The sequence below is a fragment of the Phyllostomus discolor genome, chromosome 11 (genome assembly GCF_004126475.2).
Source record: "Phyllostomus discolor isolate MPI-MPIP mPhyDis1 chromosome 11, mPhyDis1.pri.v3, whole genome shotgun sequence".
Classification (NCBI taxonomy): domain Eukaryota; kingdom Metazoa; phylum Chordata; class Mammalia; order Chiroptera; family Phyllostomidae; genus Phyllostomus; species Phyllostomus discolor.
In genome coordinates, this window is record NC_040913.2 from 71,988,740 (window position 1) to 72,010,290 (window position 21,551).

General features: G+C 38.7%; 1 protein-coding gene and 1 pseudogene across 1 annotated transcript in view; one reads left to right on the forward strand and one right to left on the reverse strand.

Moving 5' to 3' along the window:
* LOC114508759 (disintegrin and metalloproteinase domain-containing protein 32) overlaps nucleotides 1–20,297 on the reverse strand; it is a 109,401-nt gene extending 89,104 nt beyond the window's left edge. Inside the window, exons 1-3 of the mRNA XM_036011104.1 lie at nucleotides 20,240–20,297; nucleotides 11,073–11,152; nucleotides 8,194–8,199 (exon numbers count right to left, since the gene is read on the reverse strand). Of these exons, the coding sequence (XP_035866997.1) occupies nucleotides 8,194–8,199; nucleotides 11,073–11,152; nucleotides 20,240–20,297 (144 nt within the window). The remainder of the gene's footprint in view (nucleotides 1–8,193; nucleotides 8,200–11,072; nucleotides 11,153–20,239) is intronic.
* On the forward strand, nucleotides 12,961–16,645 carry LOC114508786 (annotated as a pseudogene).
* Nucleotides 20,298–21,551: the final 1,254 nt, after the last annotated feature.

Here is a 21,551-nt window from a genome sequence, read left to right on the forward strand (position 1 = left end):
TCTCTAGGATCTTACAAAACAGGCAAACCACGGCCTATGAGTCCCTGCATGTTTTTTGTCTTGGCCTACTTCCTTCTAACTACAAAGTGGATTATCAGGTGTACCACCTGAGGCTCTCCCACTGAGAGGATTTCCCCTTTCACTGCCTGTAAGGGCCAACACTGACTATAGGGGTAGAGACACAAGAATCCAGTTTTTGTTCATACCAATATACCAGCTGCTTCATCAATGAACAAAGTTCACTTTATATTTTCTTCTTTCATTACATACTTACAGGGACCCCTCATAAGTCCTCAGGTATGAGTTAAGAGAGGTATTTATGCCACAACAGTGGATGACATGAAGATCTACCTAGTCATGCAACTTACTGGTGCCCTCCAGGCCTACTCAATCCCAGCCTCAGATGTACTGCCCTTGGGCCCAGTCAGTTTCATGACCTAGTGACTCTAATAACATGTGTCTAGGATGGGTAGTTCAGGTTGCACAGTCATTACTATCTCATGGTCATATTCCACAGTATTTTTCAAAAAGAAGCAGAATACTAGGAGCTGCTTTTTGATTGATAAATATTTCTCTGATGAAGACAATATAGCCTTGCCCCATAAGCCCAAAATTCTGTACCAGTACTCTCCTATTGGGGCTTGTCTGAGACTCTGCATAGCATCTATTTATACCATAAATACTTCTAGGGCCATGGGGTCTGCTGGTTCATACAGCTCAGGCCACAGGGATGCTAATACTGCTACCCGGATCTGATGTAGAGCTTTCTTACTTTGGACTGCCCTTGAAACTGGAAGTCTTTTACACCATTCAGTGAATGAGTCAGGGTAGCATTTCCAAGTAAAAATTTGCTGTCACTAAAACCAAAAAAAAGGCCTATCAGGTGTCATGGCTCTTTCTTAGTGACAGAAGGCACAAGATACAACTATCTAATCTTTATTTTGGAGGGACTGCCACAGCATGCCACCACCCTCTAGACCTCTCTATATATCACTGATGCATCGAGAGCCTGAATCTTCATAGGGTGCACCTCTCTCCCTCTGGGGGCATGTATTTTACCAGGATAGCAGGAGTACTTGTCATTTTTTGTGAGGTCTAATTAACTGTATGTAACTGGTCTAGTGAACCAACATGATGATCTTTGGACTGCCCAGATGACCCAGATTCCTTTTACTATGTTATGACAGAGAACAGAAGACATGGTGAAATCATGAATTTAAAGAGTTGTCCAACTCAGGTAAATGTGAATGTCTCCTGATATTCTTCCTGAGATGTTGAAAACTCCTCAGCCAGGCCAACAGCACTTAACCTTTGAGTCCTGAAATTCTTACGACTACATCCTGGGCATCCAGCATAAGTCCTCTAGCTACAAAAGACAAGGCTCAGGTCCTCTGACATTCAAACTTCACTTTAATGATTAAATGGCATGAGCCTGTAATTTTTCTCTTTTCATTGAATTATTGATACTGATCAATTCCACCATGCTCGTAATTACCATTTCCCCTATAACTGTCAAACACATGAACTACTGCACTAGCCAGTATATCTATTCCAGTTACTTACCATCACCAGTCACTACATTGAAAAGTCTTGCTAATTTCACTGCTACACATTTTAGAAATTACCAATATTCCATCTGCCATTAGTCACAGGGTCCTCATTACCAGCTAAATTGTGTGTAAAGTATCTCCAGATCCTGTTTTTAGAGTTGGTTTCCTAGAACCACCCCATTTGTGGTGCCAACTATCTTAGCTGAATTCACAATGAGCTAAGTCTGAAATTATAATCACTTTTGCAAGTGGTTTAGGGAAGAAGTGCTATCAGGAGAAACCTGCGGGAGCATGAGGGAAGCAAAATTGGCAAGGAGTAAAAATTAAACATGGATAGAGAGAGTTTCAAGTGAAGTCTAAGTTCAGCCTCATCCTACGGGGAGGTCTGGAGAGGAATTGTTCTATAGAGTCTATCTTGTCTTGAAACATGAAAACTGGAGTTTCTGAGTCCTCTCACTTTCCAGTCACAGGACCCTGGAACTCTGAATGAAGTAGCTCCAACACCCCAAGGCAATCTTCTGGGGAAATCTACAGTGGGCCATTAGCAGCTGCACTCACAATAGCTAGATAATGGAGGGAATGAAGCAAACCAGTAAAGGGGTATTTTAGGAACAGGGTAAAGCACCATCACTGTCTGTTGTAGAAAAATAATTTAAGAGATACATAAATCCCCTTTATAATTGAAAGACTTATAGGCAAGACAAGATCATGATGATAGGGTAAATTTTAAATCACCAAATCCCTTCTAAAAGGAGATAGAGCAACTAGAATATTCTTCAAAAATCATACCGAGACACTTCATCAAGGTATTCTCATAAACCAAAGATTATGATACAGGAGGAGGGAGTAGAGGGATGCAAATTGAGGCGACGGGAGAACCTACAGAAGACTTAGAATATATCATTAGCTATTGGTAGAGAGAAAATAAAGGGGAGTTCTAAAATTTCTAAGAACACTAAGACACAAAAATCATCAATACACTCAAAAAGAGTGAAGTCCACACTTGATGAAAAGCTTCAGTAGGCATGGCTACCTGTAAAACTCTGACATGGCTAAACATGCCCCAATTTTCAGGCAAATGCAAAAAGAGACAATAAACAGGGACCCCATAAGTCTCTATAGGAGGATTAGGTGCAGGTATCCTGAGTCTTCGAGAGTCCTGCAAATATCCAACACAATCTTTCTTTCAGGAGGACAGAGGCCTTGCTTATAGTAGAACACAAGAAACACTGTAGGCAAAAGAAAGTGTTGAGATACTGGGGGAAAGAGTTCTAGAAATTCAGCTCTATAGAGGTGGTGACACAGGGAGCCTGTGTTAATCATACGTTAATCTAAAACACAAGAATGGAACTCTTAAGCTATAAAGCTAGAAAAGATATTCTGGCCTACCCCCAGCACTGAAACTGAAATCTCGTCATAATGTGTGAAAAATCCATATCATTTAAAAAGAAAAAAAAAAGACAATTGTACCCCATACAAAGATACTGTAAAAAAAAATAATGAAAATAGTCAACAAACATCTAAAAAAAGGCACACCACAAAAATATAACAACCAATCAGATAAAACCATCATCTAATATGACAAAGTAATCTAAAATAAAACAACTATAGAAGATACAAAAGAAAAGCAAAAAAAATAAATAGATAGATATGGTTAAACACAGGGGAATGTGAGAAAAGAGAAATAACAGAATTCAGAATAAAAATTGAAATTAAAAATATTTCAAAAATTAAAAATAGATATAGTATCCCATATATCACAGAAAGTATTATAAGAAAAATAGAGGATAGGAAGAATAATTATTTTAAAAAATAAAATAGGAAAAAAGAAATAAAAAATTAGAAAATAAGTATAAAAATAAGCAATGATGATTTAATATTTTGTACTGATGTTATGAACAAATATTTAATATTATTAATCATTGGAGAAGTGTATATTCAAGTTCTTTGACCATATTTTAATTGGGTTGTTTGTGTTTTTGGTGTTGAGTTTTGTAAGTTCTTTGGTTTGCAGGCTGGTGCTCAATCCACTGAGCTACACCAGCCAGGGCTGAGTTTTGTAAGTTCTTAATAAATTTTAGATATTAACCTCTTATCAGATGTATGGGCAAATATGTTTTCCCATTCTGTGGGTTGTCTTTTTATTTTATTGATGTTTTCCTTTGCTGTGCAAAATCTTTATAGTTTTATGTGGTCCCATTTGTTTAGTTTTTCTTTTGTTTCTCTTGCCTGGGGAGGGAATACATCTGATAAAATATTGACATGAGCAATGTCTAAGATTTTGCTGTCTATGTTCTCTCTAAAATTTTTATGGTTTGGGGTCTAATATTTAAGTCCTTAATCCATTTTGAATTTATTCTTGTGTGTGGTATAAGAAGGTGGTCTAATTTCATTTTTCTGCATGTATCTGTCCAATTTTCCCAACACCATTTCTTGAATAAATTATCTTTAGCCCATTTTATGTGCTTGCTTCCTCTATCAAATAGTAACTGACTATAAAGGTGTGGGCTTATTTCTGGGCTCTCTATTCTGTTCCATTTATCTATGTGTCTGTTTTTATGCCAGAACCATGCTGTTTTGGTTACTATGGCCTTATAGCATAGTTTAATATTAGGTAGTGTGATTTCCATATCAATAGATGCAAAAAAAAAGCATTTAGCAAAATCCAGTACCCATTTATGATAAAAACTCTCAGCAAATTGGGACTAGAAGGAACATAGCTAAACACAATAAAGGCCATATATGACAAACCCACTCCCAGCATCATACTCAATGGGCAGAAACTACAAGTGTTTCCCCTTAAGATCAGGAACACATCAGGATGTCCACTTTCACTTCTCTTATCCAACATAGTACTGGAAGTCCTAGCCATAGAATACAAAGAAGAAGAAGAAATAAAGGACATCCAAATTGGGAAGGAAGAAGTAAAACTGTCTTTATTTGCAGATGACATGATACAGTACACAGAGAACCACAAAGATTCTAGCAAGAAATTACTAGAACTGATAATGACTTCAGTAAAGTGGCAGGATACAAAATTAATATCCAGAAATCAGTTGCACTTTATATGCCAATGAATTATCAGAAAGGGGAATTAAGAAAAGAAATTCCATTTATAATTATTTCAAAAAGATAAGATACCTAGGAATAAATCTAACCAAGGATGTAAAAGAATTGTACTTAGAAAATTATAAGACACTGAAGAAAGAAATTGAAGAAGATACAAATAAGTTTAAGCACCCACCGTGTTCATGGATAGGAAGAATTAACACTATTAAAAGGTCCATGCTACCCAAAGCAATCTATAGATTCAACACAATTCCTGTCCAGATATCAGTGACACATTTCACAGAACTAGAAAAAATATTTCAAAAATTTATATGGAACCACAAAAGGTCCCATATAGCAACAGAGGTTCTGAGAAAGAAGAACAAAGTTGGAGGAATCAAGAAGACATAAAGATGGTTGACAGACATATGAAAAGATGCTTAACATCACTAATAATCAAAGAAATGAAAATTAAAACCACAATGAGATATCATCTCATACCTGTCAGAATGGCTATCATCAATCAAACAGCAAGCGCTGGAGAGGTTGTGGAGAAAGGAGAACTACTTTGCACTGTGGTGAGAAGATTGGTGAGACTACTGTCGAAAGTAGTATGGAGATACCTCAAAAAATTAAAACTGGAACTGCCTTTTGACCCAGCAACTCCACTTCTGAGAATATATCCGAAGGAACCCAACACACTAATTGGAAAGAGCATCAGCACCCCTATGTTCATTGCAGCATTATTCACAATCACCAAGATATGGAAGCCACCCAAGTGTCCATCAGTATATCAGTGGATAAAACCATTTACACAATGGAATACCACTTGGCCATAAAAAAGAAGAAAATTTTACCATTTGTGTCAGTATGAATGGACCTGGACAACATTATGCTAAGTGAAATAAGTCAGTCAGAGAAAGACCAATACCATATGATTTCACTCATATGTGGAATCTAATGAACAAACTGAGCTAACCAGCAAAATAGAGACAGACTCATAGATGGAGAGCAGGATAGCAGCTAAGCTGGGAGGGGAGGTTAGAGGGTGGAGGGACTGAGCAAAAAAGGAAAAGGACTCCTGGACATGGACAACATTGTGGTGATTGCAGGGGTTAAGGGAGTATGAAGGGACTAAAGGGTAATGGAAAAGAATACAATAAAAAATAAATTCTAAAAAAATGAAAATAAAATTATTAATCAAGAAAACACTCCTGAAATAACAGAAGACTTGAAGTGACACTGACATATATGTGAACTGAAATGTATATGAATATAAAATATATAACATAAATGTTATACATATTACACAAAATTATTTGTATATAAATAAGCAAAATATGTATTTTACATGTAAAGAAAAATATAATGTATAAATACATGAAATGCATATTATACATTAGTAAATTTATACATAATGCTTAAATAAAATATACTATATATTGCTTAATTTATATCTAGACATATTTTATGTGCACTGATGCACACCAAGAGCAGAATGTTAGAGTGAGAAAACACACACACACTACTAGCCTTGACCAGAGTGTGGAACGAGTAGAGCTCCCCATGCTGCCCATGGGATACTGGCATATACATCACAGAAAACTCTTTGACACTACAGATGTGTAATGGGAGTCCCAGAAAGGGAAAAAAGAGAGGTATTCAGAAAACAATATTTGAAAAAAATGTCCAAAACACTCCAAATTGGATGAAAAACATTAATTGGCACATCCAAATCCTTGGCAGAAAAAATCTATCCCTAGTAGAAAAAAAATACAGGAAGATACACATCAGGCTACATCACGTTCAATCTGTTCAAAGCCAAACATGAAGAGAAAAACAACTCATTACATACAAGGAAGCCTCAATATAACTAATGGCAGACTGCTCATCTGAAATAATGAGGCCAGAAGGCAGTAAAAAAGTTACTTTTTTTAATGTTGAAAGAAAAAATCCTGGCAACCAAGAATTCTATATCCAGCAAATCCATCCTTCAAAAAGGAAGGTGAAACAAGACCTGCCCTACAGGAAATACTAAAGGAATTCCTTTAGGCTGAAAGGAAATAACAAAGATGGTAACTTAAGAACCACTGGTTAAATATATGAGTTAATATAAAACATTGTATTAATTTGTTAAATTATGAATATATTTTCTTATTTTTCCTTTTGATTTTTTAATTAATGGAAAAAGTAGTAATTACAATAATGTATAGGTGGGTTTATACAAATATAGATGTACTGTATGACAAGAACAACACAAAGGACAGAGAATTCCACTATATAGGAGCAAAGCTTCTATATTTTATTGAAATTGTTCATATTAATATAAATTGTGATAACTTAAAATGCATGTTGTGACACCACAGAAACTACAAAGAAAATACTTTTTTTAAATAACAAAATGAATGTAAATCCAATCATACAAATTATTGACCTTAATGTGAGCAATCTAAACACCTCAATAAAAAGACCAAGATGGATTGGAACAGCACGTACAGTAATATCCAACTACATGCTGTTTATAAGAGACACATCTTAGATTCAAATATACAAACAGATTCAAAATAAATGAATGGAAAAAGATATATACCATGCCAATAGTAAACATAAGAAAGGGTCATATCAATATCAGATAGCATAAGCCTAAAGACAATAAAATTACTAGAAAGGAAACATTTTGTAAAGATAAATTTGTTGATACATTTAAAGATATAAAAGCTTTTAATGTACACACAACTCTTAACAGATCCTCAAAGTACACTAAGGAAAAACTAACAGAATTGAAAATAGAAATAGACAATTTAATAATCATAGTCAGAAATGTCAATATTCTCGTCACAATAGCAGATAGAACAACTTGACGGAAAAACAACAAGCGTGAAGGGTATTCCAACAAAACCACCAACCAGCGCACCCTAAACAACACAGAGAATGCTCCACCCAGCAACTGTGAGACCCACACTCTTTTCAGGTGCATAGGAAATGTTCTCCATGACAGACCGTATTTGGGGCCAAGAAATTGAAAAGAATTAAAGTCATAAAAGTGTGTTTGCTACTGCAACTGAATTAAATTAGAATTAGCAACAGAAAACATCTAGGAAATTATCAAATATATGAAAATTAAACAACAAACTTCTAAATAACTCATGGATCAAAGAAAAATCACAAAGAAAATTTAAAAATATTTTGAGCTGAATGAAAAACACATGATACCATAATTTATGGAATTGGTGCTCTACCCTCGGCGCACACTGGGGCAGCAGTATTATCCCCAAAGCCCTACAATAGCAGTGGCCCTGTCCCCTCCCCACCCCTATGGCTCTGGATAGCAGCCTTGCCCGAGACAGAGGATGGAGGCACCCTGGCTCTGTGAAACTGAGAAGGTCGTCAACTTTCCGAAATCCATGAGGAAAAAGGTTTGTTTCCTAGGCTTGTGAATGAGAGTTAATCCTGAATAGCCTTCACATCATTCTTCCCTTTTTTTGAAGGAAAATGAATGTTCAAGTTCTACCTTCCACAAAACACTGGAACACTATTCAGTCAAGTTCTTTGCCACTTTATCAAAACAATCACCTTTTCTCCAGTTTCCAATAACCTGTTCCTCATTCCCATCGGAGATCTCACCAGAAACACTTGTAATGCACATATTTCAAACAACATTCTCTTCATGATAGATAATATATATATATATTTTCTAAAATGATAGAAGCTTCTTTGACAGCTCTTCTCTCTTCTTTATCAGTTCTCACCAGAACTGCCTCTTGCATTCATGTTTGTACCAACAGTCATTTCAAGGCTAGCCAGGCTCTTTCTAGCATGTGCTCATAATTATCCCAGCCTCTACTTACCACCCAGTTTCAAAGCCACTTCTCCAGTTGTAGGCATCTCTTACAGCAGCACCCTTCCTCACAGATCTGCATTTATTCACTTGGACTGCCTTAACAAAATACCACAGATGGAAAGACTTAAACAAAATAAAGTTGTTTTCTCACAGTTCTGGAAGCTGCAAGTCTAAGATTAAGGTGCCATCAGGGTGGGTTTCTGGTGAGACCTCTGTACATAGCTTTCAGATAGCTACCTTCTCTCTGTCTCCTCTCGTGGTCTTTTTCCTGTGCTCAGGTGGAGAGAAAGGAGCAGGGAAGGGCGGTTGGTATCTACAGGGAACCGACCTGCATGGCGGTGGTGAATGTAGCCCAGCCACTGATTCAGAAAATCGGCAGGAGCAAGTCAGCACACAGGAACCAGGCCCACGGATCGGTTTTCCCCTGGGGAATCAGTCCTGCATTGTACCTAGACTGCTCTGAGGCTTGCTTTTTGCTAAAACTCCCCCACTCTGAACTGAGGCAGCAAATGTTTACTGCATATCTTTAAAGTAACTTCCTAAGGTCTGTGCCAAACCTCCCAAGGATGGAGTGTAACCAGTTCAACCACTTTCCCCTTGTGTTTTCAAACATCCTTTCCTTTGTACTAATTAGCAACATCCTCTCCTTTGTTATCTGTAAAAGGTAATCACCTAAAGCGAACCTGTGCATAGTAAATGAGGACCATCCTCAATGTAGTGTATCCAGCAAAGCAATAAAAGCCCGTCCAGGCAAGGGTCAAGGCTCACTCAGAGAGTGGCCATGCCGTCCCTTTTTCTCCACAGGACTTCTGCAGTCTGTGTGAATTTGTTCGTTGCAGTGACAACACACAGACCCCACTGGTCAAAGTCCACATCAAGTATCCCTTCCTCTTCTTATAAGGCACAAGTCCAATCAGATTAGGGAACCAGTCTAACGAACTCATTTAACCTTACCTCCTTAAAGGCCTTATCTCAAATTACAGTCACATTGAGGATTAGGGCTTCAAATATGAATTCAGGGGGCAGGGGACACACTCCAATCCAAAACAGAGCTCTCAGATACAATCAGCAAAAACAAGAGTCATAAAAAGAAAATTTGATCAACTGTACATCAAAAAATTAAAAATGTTTGTGCTTCAAACAATACCAATGATAAAACAAAGCAAGACACAAATTGGCAAGACAGTAAATAACTGAAAATAATATATCAGATAAAGAATTTGTATCTAGAATATACAAGCAATTCTTAGAATTCAGAAATAAAGAGGAAAACAACTCAATTTAAAAGGGGGCAAAAAAATTGAATGAACATTTTACCCAAGAAGATATATAAAAGGCTAAGAGGCTCATGAAAGATGCACAACACCATTTTTCATTAGGGTGATTCCGACTGGAGCCACAAGGAAACACACGACGTACCAACTAGAATAACTTTAACCAGAAATGACAGAGACCTCGTCAAGTGCTGACAAGTAAAAACAAAACAAAGCACAACCGGAACCCTCACATGAGGTTGATGGGAAATATAAATCGCTCAGCCGCTATGAAAAACAGTTTGGCAGTTTCTTGAAATGTCAAGTATAAACTTAACATTTGATACAGCACTTTCACTCCCAAGAATCTACCCAAGGAAAAGAAAAATATACATCCACACACAAATGTTCATAACAGAATTATTCATAATAGCCAAACTCTGAAAACAATCCAATGTCTATGAATGTCTGCTAAGAAATAAAAATTAATGAACTATTGATAAGTGCCACAAAGTGGAAAAACCTAAGTGAAGGAAGCCCAATATATACATATGTCTCCGTTCATGTGAAATGTCCAGAAAAGCCAAATCGTACAAACAGAAAACCAACCAGCAGTGCCGAGGGCTGAGAACGGAAGCAGAGCAACACTGCGGGGAGGCATGAAGGAACTTCTTAAGACAACAGAAATGTTCTAAAATGGGATTGTGGTGATATTTACCTAATTCTTTGTGTACAAAGAATCATTGAATTGTACACATTCACAATGATGAATTCTGTGGTGAGCAAACTATACCAAAAGTGTTAAAAATAAAGTGTTATCAAAATACTGACCACTTATAAGTAAGGCTTGATTTATTTTTTTATCTCCTAAGACACTATGTACATTTTTTATATCCTAAGACACTTAGCATATAGCTGTGCACACAAGTCCAGAGAAATATTTGTTAAATAAATTGATGAATAAGATAATGTATCTCCCTTTCTAACAAAAATAATAGAATAAAGGGCTTCTCTCTGAGAACTGGTAGATGCTCAGATAAAGAGCAAGGAAAGAGGCTTTATTTAAAAAAAGATTCTCCTTAACATTTTTTGAGAAAATCATTCTCTTTGTATGAACCATCTAGATATCACTCAGATAAGACCCTAATTCTTCTAATTATTTTCTGTATTTGAACTTTTAATAGTTTCACCATGAGGAAATGACAAACATTAAACAAAATAGAACATTCTAAGGTACATATTTGCTTTTGCCATCAAAACTTTAAATTCCTTATTAGAATAGTGGGAATTTATGTTCATACTATAATAGGATTGATATATTTCATTGCTATATGATAAGAAATTTCATATAATAATATTGATTGTAAAAATATACCTTACATTTTCTAGTTCTGAATTATCACTTGTATTTGTTTGGATTTTCTCTGGAAATATAATCTGGACAGATGAATTTTGAGAACCTGAGGAAATAAAATACAGTTAATAATTGTGTCTTAAACCTGACAAAATATTTGTTCAGGGTCTTTCATAAGATTCACTTATGCAAATATGAGTTATCACTGTATACTGCTATAAAAATCTTTGAAACAATTTAAAAACAGACACAATAGTTATAATACACCATAAAAAACACAGGGGGAAGTATCAACTTACACAAAATTTGTTGTTCCTTAACAAGACAGAATAGACCAAAAATAATCAGAGATAAACCTCAAGAAAATTTTCCTGAATTAAAAAAATTTGAAATAATAGGCTGGGGAGTACACTGTATTATAGTAAAATCCAATAACAATTAATTAAAACTGAGATTATTCTACTTAAATTATTGGCTATCTAAAACAAAGAAATACTCCTATGGGCATGTTAGCAAAAAGGAAAAAGAAAATCATACTGGGGACAGGGAGAAAAGCAGGCTGGCCTGTGAATTCTTTAAAACATTATTCAATCTTAAAAAGCGGAATAATAATGCCTTTTTAAAATCTTCATGAGAAAAGTATGGAACCAGGAATATTTTCCCCAAAAAAACTGTTATTGGAACATGGAGACAAAAGACAAGGGTCTACAAGCAAAAACTTAAGGAATACAGCTCACACGTGCTGTCGTGAAAGCCAGATGAACTTCTCCCAATAAAGACAAAAACAGAGCTGAGGAAAAAGGCCTACCAGTAGTGAGCATTACATAAGCTTAAATATAGAATAAAGGTTAAAGCAACTATGGAAATTGTAGCTATTCAATTAAATGCAAATGTTATAAATTATGATTACATAGGCAGAATAATATATAAAATAATGTCGCAAAGTATAGCAGAAGGAGATACCATATGTGCATACTGATTTCCTCAAATTTATTGCACTGTGGGCAAAAAAATCTGACTTAAAGCTGAAAATGGAGTGGGAGAAGTAGAAACCTATTGTTTAATGATATAAAGGCACAGAAGAATTAAAACCACAGTCCTGTAATAAAGGGGAGAGCAGGAGGTAGGAGAAAGTAGTAAAATACTAAATTTCCTAATCACAGTGAGGAAATCACTAGTTACTACTACCTAAATAAAGGATTAAATCTATTATATAAAATAGATTATAAATATTCCAAATTAAGGGACAAGAGCATACACAAGGCACCCAAAAAATAAGTTGTCACAGATTTTTATGGCAAAAGATGTTTTACCAAAACAGGAGCATGGGATCAATAAAGTATGACATAAATAATAAGCACAGAGATTAAAAATCTGTCATATCAATAAATGTAAGTAGGATGAACTGATCAATCAGAAGAAAAGTCCTCAGATTGGATCCACAAAATGAAAACCCAATTACTAAGCCTTCTGTGGAATAACGAATACTGGATCTAAGCTAATAGTAATTTTTGAGGACCTAAAAAATGCATTCTTACCAGAAAGAGTCAGATGATTAAAGCTCAAATCTACGAGTGTTCTCACAGGCCTAGAAGTTAACCCTAACACAATTTGCCCAGTTATGGAGCCATCTGTGGAACTAGAAATAATCAGTGACTTGTTCAACCCTCATCTAGCCTACCTAACCCACAGGGTGAGAATTATTATGGTAAGAAGGGCCAGAGAGAAAACTCTGAATATCATTTTCACCCTCACCAAAAAATTAAACCAAAAGTCTTTCTGAATCCAGAAAAGTACTCCCACTATGGAATCTAATGAATAAAAGAACTAAAATCCCTATTATATTCCCATTTTATTTGTTTGCTCTGGGCAAATGAGATAATAGAGAATAGTTGTTTTAAGTTTAATCAGGTGATGATTGAAATAACTGATATTGTTCAAAATATGGTCTCCTTAGGGAAGCAAATCGACTGTGGCATTGGCACCTGTATGCAACCACGGGTAGGAAAAGGTGGTTTACTCTATCCCAATAAGCGGAGAATTGCCGCAGCAAGTTTGCATTATCACTTGGTTGGCAGTGACGGCATTACACCTTTGCTATCCATATTGCCTCAGGTGTTTACCATCTCTAGTTCTGTTTCTACTGAGACTCTACACATATCACACTCTGCGGTGGACAGAATAACCCTCCCAAAGATGTCCTTGTCCTAATCCCAAGAACCCATGAATATGTTACAGTACTTGGCAAATTGTAATTGAGAATTAATGTTGCTTATCAGCTGAACTTAAAATACAGAGACTATCCTGGATTAGTTGTGGTTATAATTTAATCACAAGGAACCTTAAAAGTGGAAGAGGGTTTACAGGAACAAGTATAAAGGGCACATGGATAAAAAAACTAGGGGCAGGTAGAAATGGGAGGGAGGAGGGGAGGGATAGGTGGGTGGGCTGGGATGGGAGTAAAAGACAGAAAATTGTACTTCAACATTAATTAAAATAAAATTTTTTTAAAAAGTGGAAGAGGAGAAACAGAAGAGAGAACCAGAGAGATGCAGTGTGAAAAGAACTCAGCCCAATGCTCTTGGCTTTAAAGATGGAGGAAGGGAACACAAGCCAAGGAATGCAAACAGCCGTTAGAATTTGGAAAGAGCAAAGAAACAGATTGTCTACCACAGCCTCCGGAAGGAAGAGAGCAAGGCCAACCCCTTGATTTTAGCCCAATGAGACCCATTTTTATAGAACTGTAAGATAATAAATTTGTTATAGCAACAACAGGAAATTAATATAACATCTAAGAGGAAGTCATTCTGGAGTCTACATTCATAATATCATGCCTGCAAGACCTGAACTAACAAGTGCATGAGATGCCTTGGCAAAAAGCAGGAGTGCCAAAGTCTTGATGAAATACTCCATGCACAAGAAAAATCCACCTGTAATAGCCTAGTAGACTAGAGGCACTAGAAAATAACCTCTGTAGTAAATGGCAAGAGGCATTTGGATTTTGGAGGCAACATACATAACATATGGCTGTGTTGCTTTGACCATTTTACTGAAAAATCATAGGCTGCCAGCTTTGTGAGATGCCCAAGTAAAAGAAAACTCCTCAGCTGACCGAGGCTTCTGTGCAAGCCGCTCTCATGTTTCTCATTTAAGACCAGGAGAAACCATAGTGCGCTAAGGATCTGTGGCAGATGTAAGTTAAGCCCCACTAGGAGGATGTCAGTAAAGGCCTCTGAGGTTCTGAAGCAAAGACATGTCCTCGTTGGCATATACAGTGGTTTGAATCATGATTCCCCGCACCCCAGCAAAAGATATGTCCGCTCAGAACCCGTGGACGCAACCTTGTTTGGAAAAAAGAATCTTTGAGCCCTGGCTGGCGTAGCTCAGTGGATTGAGTGCGGGCTGCGAACCAAAGTGTCGCAGGTTCAATTCCCAGTCAGGGTACATGCCTGGGTTGCAGACCATGACCCCCAGGAACCCCATATTGATGTTTCTCTCTCTCTCTCTTTCTCCCTCCCTTTCCTCTTTAAAAAGTAAATAAAATAAAATCTTTTTTAAAAAAAGAATCTTTGAAAGGTGTTACTGGCTGAGGATTTGAGGTGAGACCATTCCAGATTAGGGTGGACCCTAAATCCAATGACATGTGTCCTCTAAGTAAGAGAAGGGAAGAAGAACAGAGGAGACGGCCATATGCAGACAGACACAGATACTAGACTAGTACGTCTTCAAGAAAAACTAAGAATTTCTGGCAGTCCTCAGAATCTAGGAAAGAGGAATAAAAAAGATTATTTGTTATAGTTTTCAAAAGAAATCAGTATCTTGCTTCTGTATTGCTGGCCTCCAGAATTGCAAAGGAATAATGTCTATAGTTAGTGGTATACTTTTTCATGGCAGCCACAAAATATTAATATAATTTTATAGCTATATTTATTTTATGCAAGTTTCTAGCTCACAGCTGGGCTGTGATTGAGGCAAAATTCAGACTGTGTGATGCTATGGGATCTTGCAAACTGAGCTCAAAGATTGACATAATCAGGCACTACTTGCTTCTAAGGTCACTGTGCATCAGAAAAGACGGAAGAGGGACACGTACACTTAATTGCCTTGATCCAAAATTGACGCATCTCTTCTCAACCCCATAAGCAAGTGCTAATTGACCCAACTTAATGGAAAAAGGCCAAGTAATGTAGGCAAAAACATAGAGACTAAGTGAGCACTAAGGGCTTTGTCACATAAAATGGGGAAGTATGTTTACAACAAATATTAATCAAAGAGGAGTTGATGTAGTGATGTTAACATTAGCACAGATAGAATTTAACAGCTGAAAGTATTAGTAGGAATAAATAATGGCAGGCCACAGTTAATAAAAAGAAATCAAAGTGAATTTTAAAAAGTTGAAACTCTACCTCACACCATACACAAAAATTAACTCAAAATAGATCAGTGAATACTGTTCCAAGTTGATACTGCTGAGCTGCGCCTGGCCTCCTGCAGCTATCCCAGCTGTCCACCTGCTGGGCTCTGGAATGCCCATGGACCTCAGTGGTCCAGGCCCTTGAGGCTGCAGGAAGTGAACAAGAGACCATAGCACCTGCTGCAGGTCAAATATGCTGGGGCAGAGGTTGACGAGCCAGGTGCTGATACCTATCCAGATTAAAAACCAGCCCACTAGTATTGCATGGGATGGCCTTGATCCAGGTAAACCCTTACACCTTGGTCTTGACAGACCCAGATGCTCCCAGCAGGACCCCAAATATAGAATATGGCACCATTTTCTGGTGGTCTGATTACATGGGCTCTGGGCCTCCCAAGGGCACATGCCTTCACCCCTATGTCTGGATGGTTTATGAGTAGGACAGGCTGCTGAAGTGTGAAGAACTCATTCTCAGCAACAAATCTGGAGACCACCATGAAAAATTCAAAGTGTTATCATTCCGCAAAAAGTAGGAGCTTGGGTCGCTGGTGGCTGGCACATGTTACACGGCAGAATTGGGTGACTGTGCCCAAGCTCTGTGAGCAGCTGTCTGGGAGGTAGAGGAAAGCCAGGAGACAGAAATCACCCTGGGAGCCCCAAACAGACTTCTCAAGCTCAGTGACACGCATAGATTTCTCCTCTTCCCTGTTCCCATTCTCACAGGCGTGGCCTGAACAGATAGGGATTTAGGGTGACTTCCTCCTATCTATCCTTTATATTGTACAGGGTCACACACCCTGTTTTGTGTTTGGATAAAATTTTTAACTCCACTTTGGGGAATATTTTGGTACTATGATGGGGTCATCAGTTGTTAATATACTAATAGAAACCCATAATTTAAAGAGGAAAAAATTGGGTTAGGAAGAACAGGTCTATAGTAATAGAGCAAAGCATCAAAAGAAAATGTTTAAGGAAGGCTAAAAGGAAAAAAAAAAACACAATTCACTGCATCTGCCTTTGTGAGCGCAAGTCCAGAATTGTGCGTGGCGGCGCCTTCTGACATCTGTTTTCACAGCCCTGTCTTCACCAGACAACAGGGAGCTGGCATGTCCACTAACCCCCAATATGGTACATCTCTCTAGGTGTCAGTATCCCACTCTGGCTCCTTTTATTTTTAACCCTCACCCAAAGAAACGCTCATTGATTTTTTTTTAGAGAGAGAGGGGAAGAGAAGGAGAAAAAGAGAAAGAGAAACCTGATAGGAGAGAGAAGTATCAATCAGTTGCCTCTTGTAATTGCCCCAGCTGGGATAGAACCCGAAACCTAGGCATATGCCCTGATCAGAAATCAAACCTGTGAACTTTCTCGTTGATTTAACATAATGAGAACAGTTTGCACAACACTGATATAACCTGGCAGCCAAGGAGAGTGGGCTGAAATGAGCATGCATGACCAATAACGATTTCACTGTACTAGTCAGTGGGAGCGGTGGAGGCCATTGAGTGAGCTTATGTACTGTGTGGCCGTCACATTCAAAATAACAGAAAAAAATAACTGAGTAAGTAGACCAATGAATCTGCATCAAATTTTGAATTAAGCCTGAACATTCCTCTATGGAAACTATTTGGATGATTCAGAAGGCCACAGCTATGGGAAAATGGTGATTGGCAGCTTCATCACAACAAGCCCACTCATGCATCACATCTCATGCAGAGTTTTTAGTGAAACATCAAATTACCCAAGTGACTGAGCCACCCTACAGCCCAGATTTGGTAGCCTGCAACTTCTGGCTTTTCCCAAAACTAAAATCACGCCTTTGAAAGGGAAGAGATTTCAGACCATTGCTGAGATTCAGGGAAAATGCAATGGAACAGCTGATAACAACTGGGAGAACTGTGTGAGGTCCCAGGGTGCCTACTTTGAAGGGGACTGTGGTATCATTGTCCTGTGTATAATGTTTCCTGTATCTTGTATCTTTTTCAATAAGTGTTTCTATTTTTCATATTACATGGCTAGATACCTTCTGGGCAGACCTCGTATATTGTCTTAGTGCCAGGGATTAATTGAGGCTTTAAAGGAAAGCAGCCAGCTAGTCCAGCAGTGTTTTCAGAGCACACTCCCAGGAGATGAAGACCTGCTCCACAACTGACATCCTGGAGAGTTTGTCCATTGGAAAAGACATCTCCATAAGGATGCTCTACAACCCAGGGGGAGGGGCCTTACCAGCTGAATTTAGCGGCATTGATTCCTGGACTCATGTTTCTCATTTGAAGAAAGCTCCAACACCTACATGGCAATCTGCCCCTGTTGGAGACCTAAAGCTCAACATTTCCAAGGAGCAGAAGCAGCAGACACCATCTGAATAGACAGCTTTCCTAAGCCTATGAACCAGGCCGATACAACCTCATGCTTTTTCCTCTGCACGATTTGTCAGAAGAACTCTTTTATCCACTTGTCTATGTGCTGAAAGTGCCTGACAATATGTAACTCATAGTGGTAAGACCTTGTAATTCAGAAAAACTATTCTTATATTCTTACATGCTCTTCTTATAACCTCCAGCTCATCAACTTTTATTTCACTTAGAACTCATGTGTTAGCTAGTATACCAGCCACCTTTCTTGAGTTCTTACAATGGCTACCGTTAATAGTTTTAGCTCTTGATTTGGCCTCTTTTTTGTAACCTACATGCTAAGAATTACACTTTATTACACCCTTTCGTTCCTACCCTACAGAAGCTTTCTGAATCTGAAAATCTCACAGGCATTTGGATCTGTGCTACAGCAAAGCATGCTCTTGAGGTTCCTGAGTTGGTGACCTGACCTCTATCCCTAAAGTGATAAAAAACTTGACTGGTAAGGTTCTGTTTTTGCTTCTATGAAACACATATTGCCATCCCTCTGGAAGACATGCCCCAGAAATAACTACCTTCCATTGGGACCTCCTTGCCCATAAAGGTATATAACCCTCACTCAGATTTAGACATTGACTAGTTACCTTTCCTTATGTTTTGAAAATATGAATGGTCCTGGTAAAACATGAAGTTAACTTTCATTGGATGCCTATAACTATATGCTCTTATATGACTCAAAAGTGAGTTCATGCACAGAATGAAGAAACAAGAATGCAAAGAAAATGAGGAGAGGGTTAGAAACCTCTGGGACAAGTTTAAATGTACCAACATTTGAATCATAGGGGTGCCAGAAGGAAAAGAGTAAGAGTAAGATATTGAAAACTTATTTGAAAAAATAATGAAGGAAAACTTCCCCCAATCTGGTGAAGGAAATAGACTTTCAGGAAGTCCAGGAAGCCCAGAAAGTCCCAAAGAAATTGGACCCAAGGAGGAACACACCAAGGCACATCATCATTAAGTTACCCAAGATTCAAAATAAGGAGACAATCTTAAAAGCAGCAAGAGGAAAGGAGAGAGTTACCTACAAAGGAGTTCCCATAAGGTTATTAGCTGAATTCTCAAAAGAAACCTTACAGGCAGGAAGGGGCTGGAAAGAAGTATTCAAAGTCATGACAGGCAAGGGCGTACATCCAAGATTACTCTATTCCAGCAAAACTATCATTTAGAATGGAAGGGCAGATAAAGTACTTCCCAGACAAGGTCAAGTTAAAGGAGTTCATCATCACCAGGCCATGATTATATGAAATGTTAAAGGGACTTATCTAAGAAATAGAAGATCAAAAATTATAAATAGTAAAATGACAACAAACTCACAACTATCAACCACTGAAAGTAAAAAACTAAAGCTAAGCCAACAGCTACAACAGGAACACAATCACAGAAATGGAGATCACATGGACCGTTAACAACAGGGATGGTGAGGGGGAGGAGAATGGGAATGAGGTACAGAAAATAAGAAGCATAATTGATAGGTACAAAATAGACAGGAGGAGGTCAAGAATAGTATAGGAAATGGAGAAGCCAAAGAGCTTAAATGTACAACCCACGGACATGAACTAAGGTGGGGCTGGGGAGAAATACTGGAGAGAGGGGGTGCAGGGAGGAGGAGAGAAAGGGGAGAAAACAATTGGGACAACTGTAATAGCATAATCAATAAAATATACTTTTTAAAAAAGAGAGTTCATGCAGTGTTCGAGGCTGCATGACTACAATGTAACCTCTCATAACAGGTCCCTATGGAAGGGCAACGAGATCTATAATGGAACTGGACATTGGGAAGAAGACGTGCCTCCCCTGAATGAAACAACGTTGGGAATGGTGGAAACTAAATCCTACCTGCCTTTTTCCTGGAAGCTCCCCACTTCTGAACCAAAATCTGACTCACAATAATCAAACTCATTTGTTGCTTCAAATATTATGTTGTATTGCAGGACAAATGAACACTGTATGCAAGACAAGTGTTGAAACAAATGAGGAAAGAGCTCAGGAAAGTCAGTTTTTTGGAGTCTGAGTGGAGTTCGAGAAGTTTCTTGGGTGCTTTGAAGTGCAAGAAACTTTGAAGCAGTTTGATGACGTGCATGACAGGCCTGCAAGAAAGGCCAAACCCAAACTCAAAGAGGAAGGGATTTGTCCTTGAGCTTGCTGCTATCTTCTCTCCCGCGTCACTTCTAAGGCCAGACGTCCAAACACAACCTAGCTTCCAGGGTGACGGGGCAAACAAAACCAAAAAGCATATAAGGGCCACCCCCCCCCCCCCGCCTTTTAATGGGGTTAGGCCCCCAGTCTGACTTGGACGGAAGCTGGTGTGTGTTGAAAGAAAACCCTTCCTCCGCCCCAGACCAGAATAACAGGGTCTCCGCTGGCTTACCGGGTCTGGACGCGAGCGATCCACAGAGACCAGCAAAGAGCATCATCAGGCGGAACATGCTGGTGTCCTCGGCTCCTGGCGAATACTGAGCGTGCAGCCGTTAGTTGGCTCGGAAAGCGCCGCACCCGACCTCGGGGTGGGGGCGGGGGGGGGGGCGCGGGGATGCCCAAGGCCTCCTCCCAATCCCTCCGGAGTGACATGACGTTCTCGCCGCGCCGTGGCGGTTGGAGGTTTGCACCCCGCAGGTGTGCCGTCCTATAATCAGCCCGCGCCCGAGGTCAATCTCGCTCCCTCCCCCGAGGGCCGCTCTACCGGGTGGCCTGTCACTCCTCTAAAGTTACCCATCCCAGCCACCCCCTCCCAACTGTCCTCCTGCAAATCTGTCTCTTGCTGTCGATTCATGGACCTGGAAGAGCTAACACGTTCATTTTGCGTTTTGTATCAGACACAACCAGGTGCTTGAAAAGACGAACGTTAATACTTTCTGAAATCAAAACTATACACTAGATGATTGGATAAAGATATGGTACATATACAATGACTACTCAGCCATAAGAAAAATCGAGTATTGCCATTTGTGACAACATGGATGGATCTGGAGAATATCATAGTAAGCGAAATATCAGAAAAAGTTAACCATACGACTTCACTATGTGAGATACAAAACAGAAAGCAACGAATGCACAAACAAGAAAAACAAAAACTCCTAGACACAGACAACAGTATGATGGTTATCAGAGGGAAGAGAACGGAAGGATAGTAAGGGATAAGTGGGTCAATGTATGATAATGGAAGATTTGACTTCAGGTGGTGGGCACCCAATGCAATATACAGATGATGCATAATAGAATACAGTCAAAACCCATATAATCGTATTAACCATTGTCACTCCAATAAATTTAATTTTTTAAAAATTAAATGGAAATAAAAATATGTGAACACACACACAAATATACATAAATTTACTAAAGCTAGGTTTCTTTCTTTTTTAAAAGATTTATTTTATTTTTAGAGAGGGAAGGGAAGGGGGGAGAGAGAGAGAGAGACATCAATGTGCGGTTGCTGGGGGCCACGGCCTGCAACCCAGGCATGTGCCCTGACTGGGAATCGAACCTGTGATGCCTGGTTCGCAGCCCACCCTCAATCCACTGAGCTATGCCAGCCAGATAAAGCTAGGTTTCTAAAAGAACAAAAACTAGCTGGATGGTTTCTTAACTAGATTCCAAGAATGGAGACAGTGAGTAGATTTCGATGTCTTTGAAGAGAGCCTGCTGTGGTTGGTTTGTTTTTCCCTCCCTATCCAAACACTTTC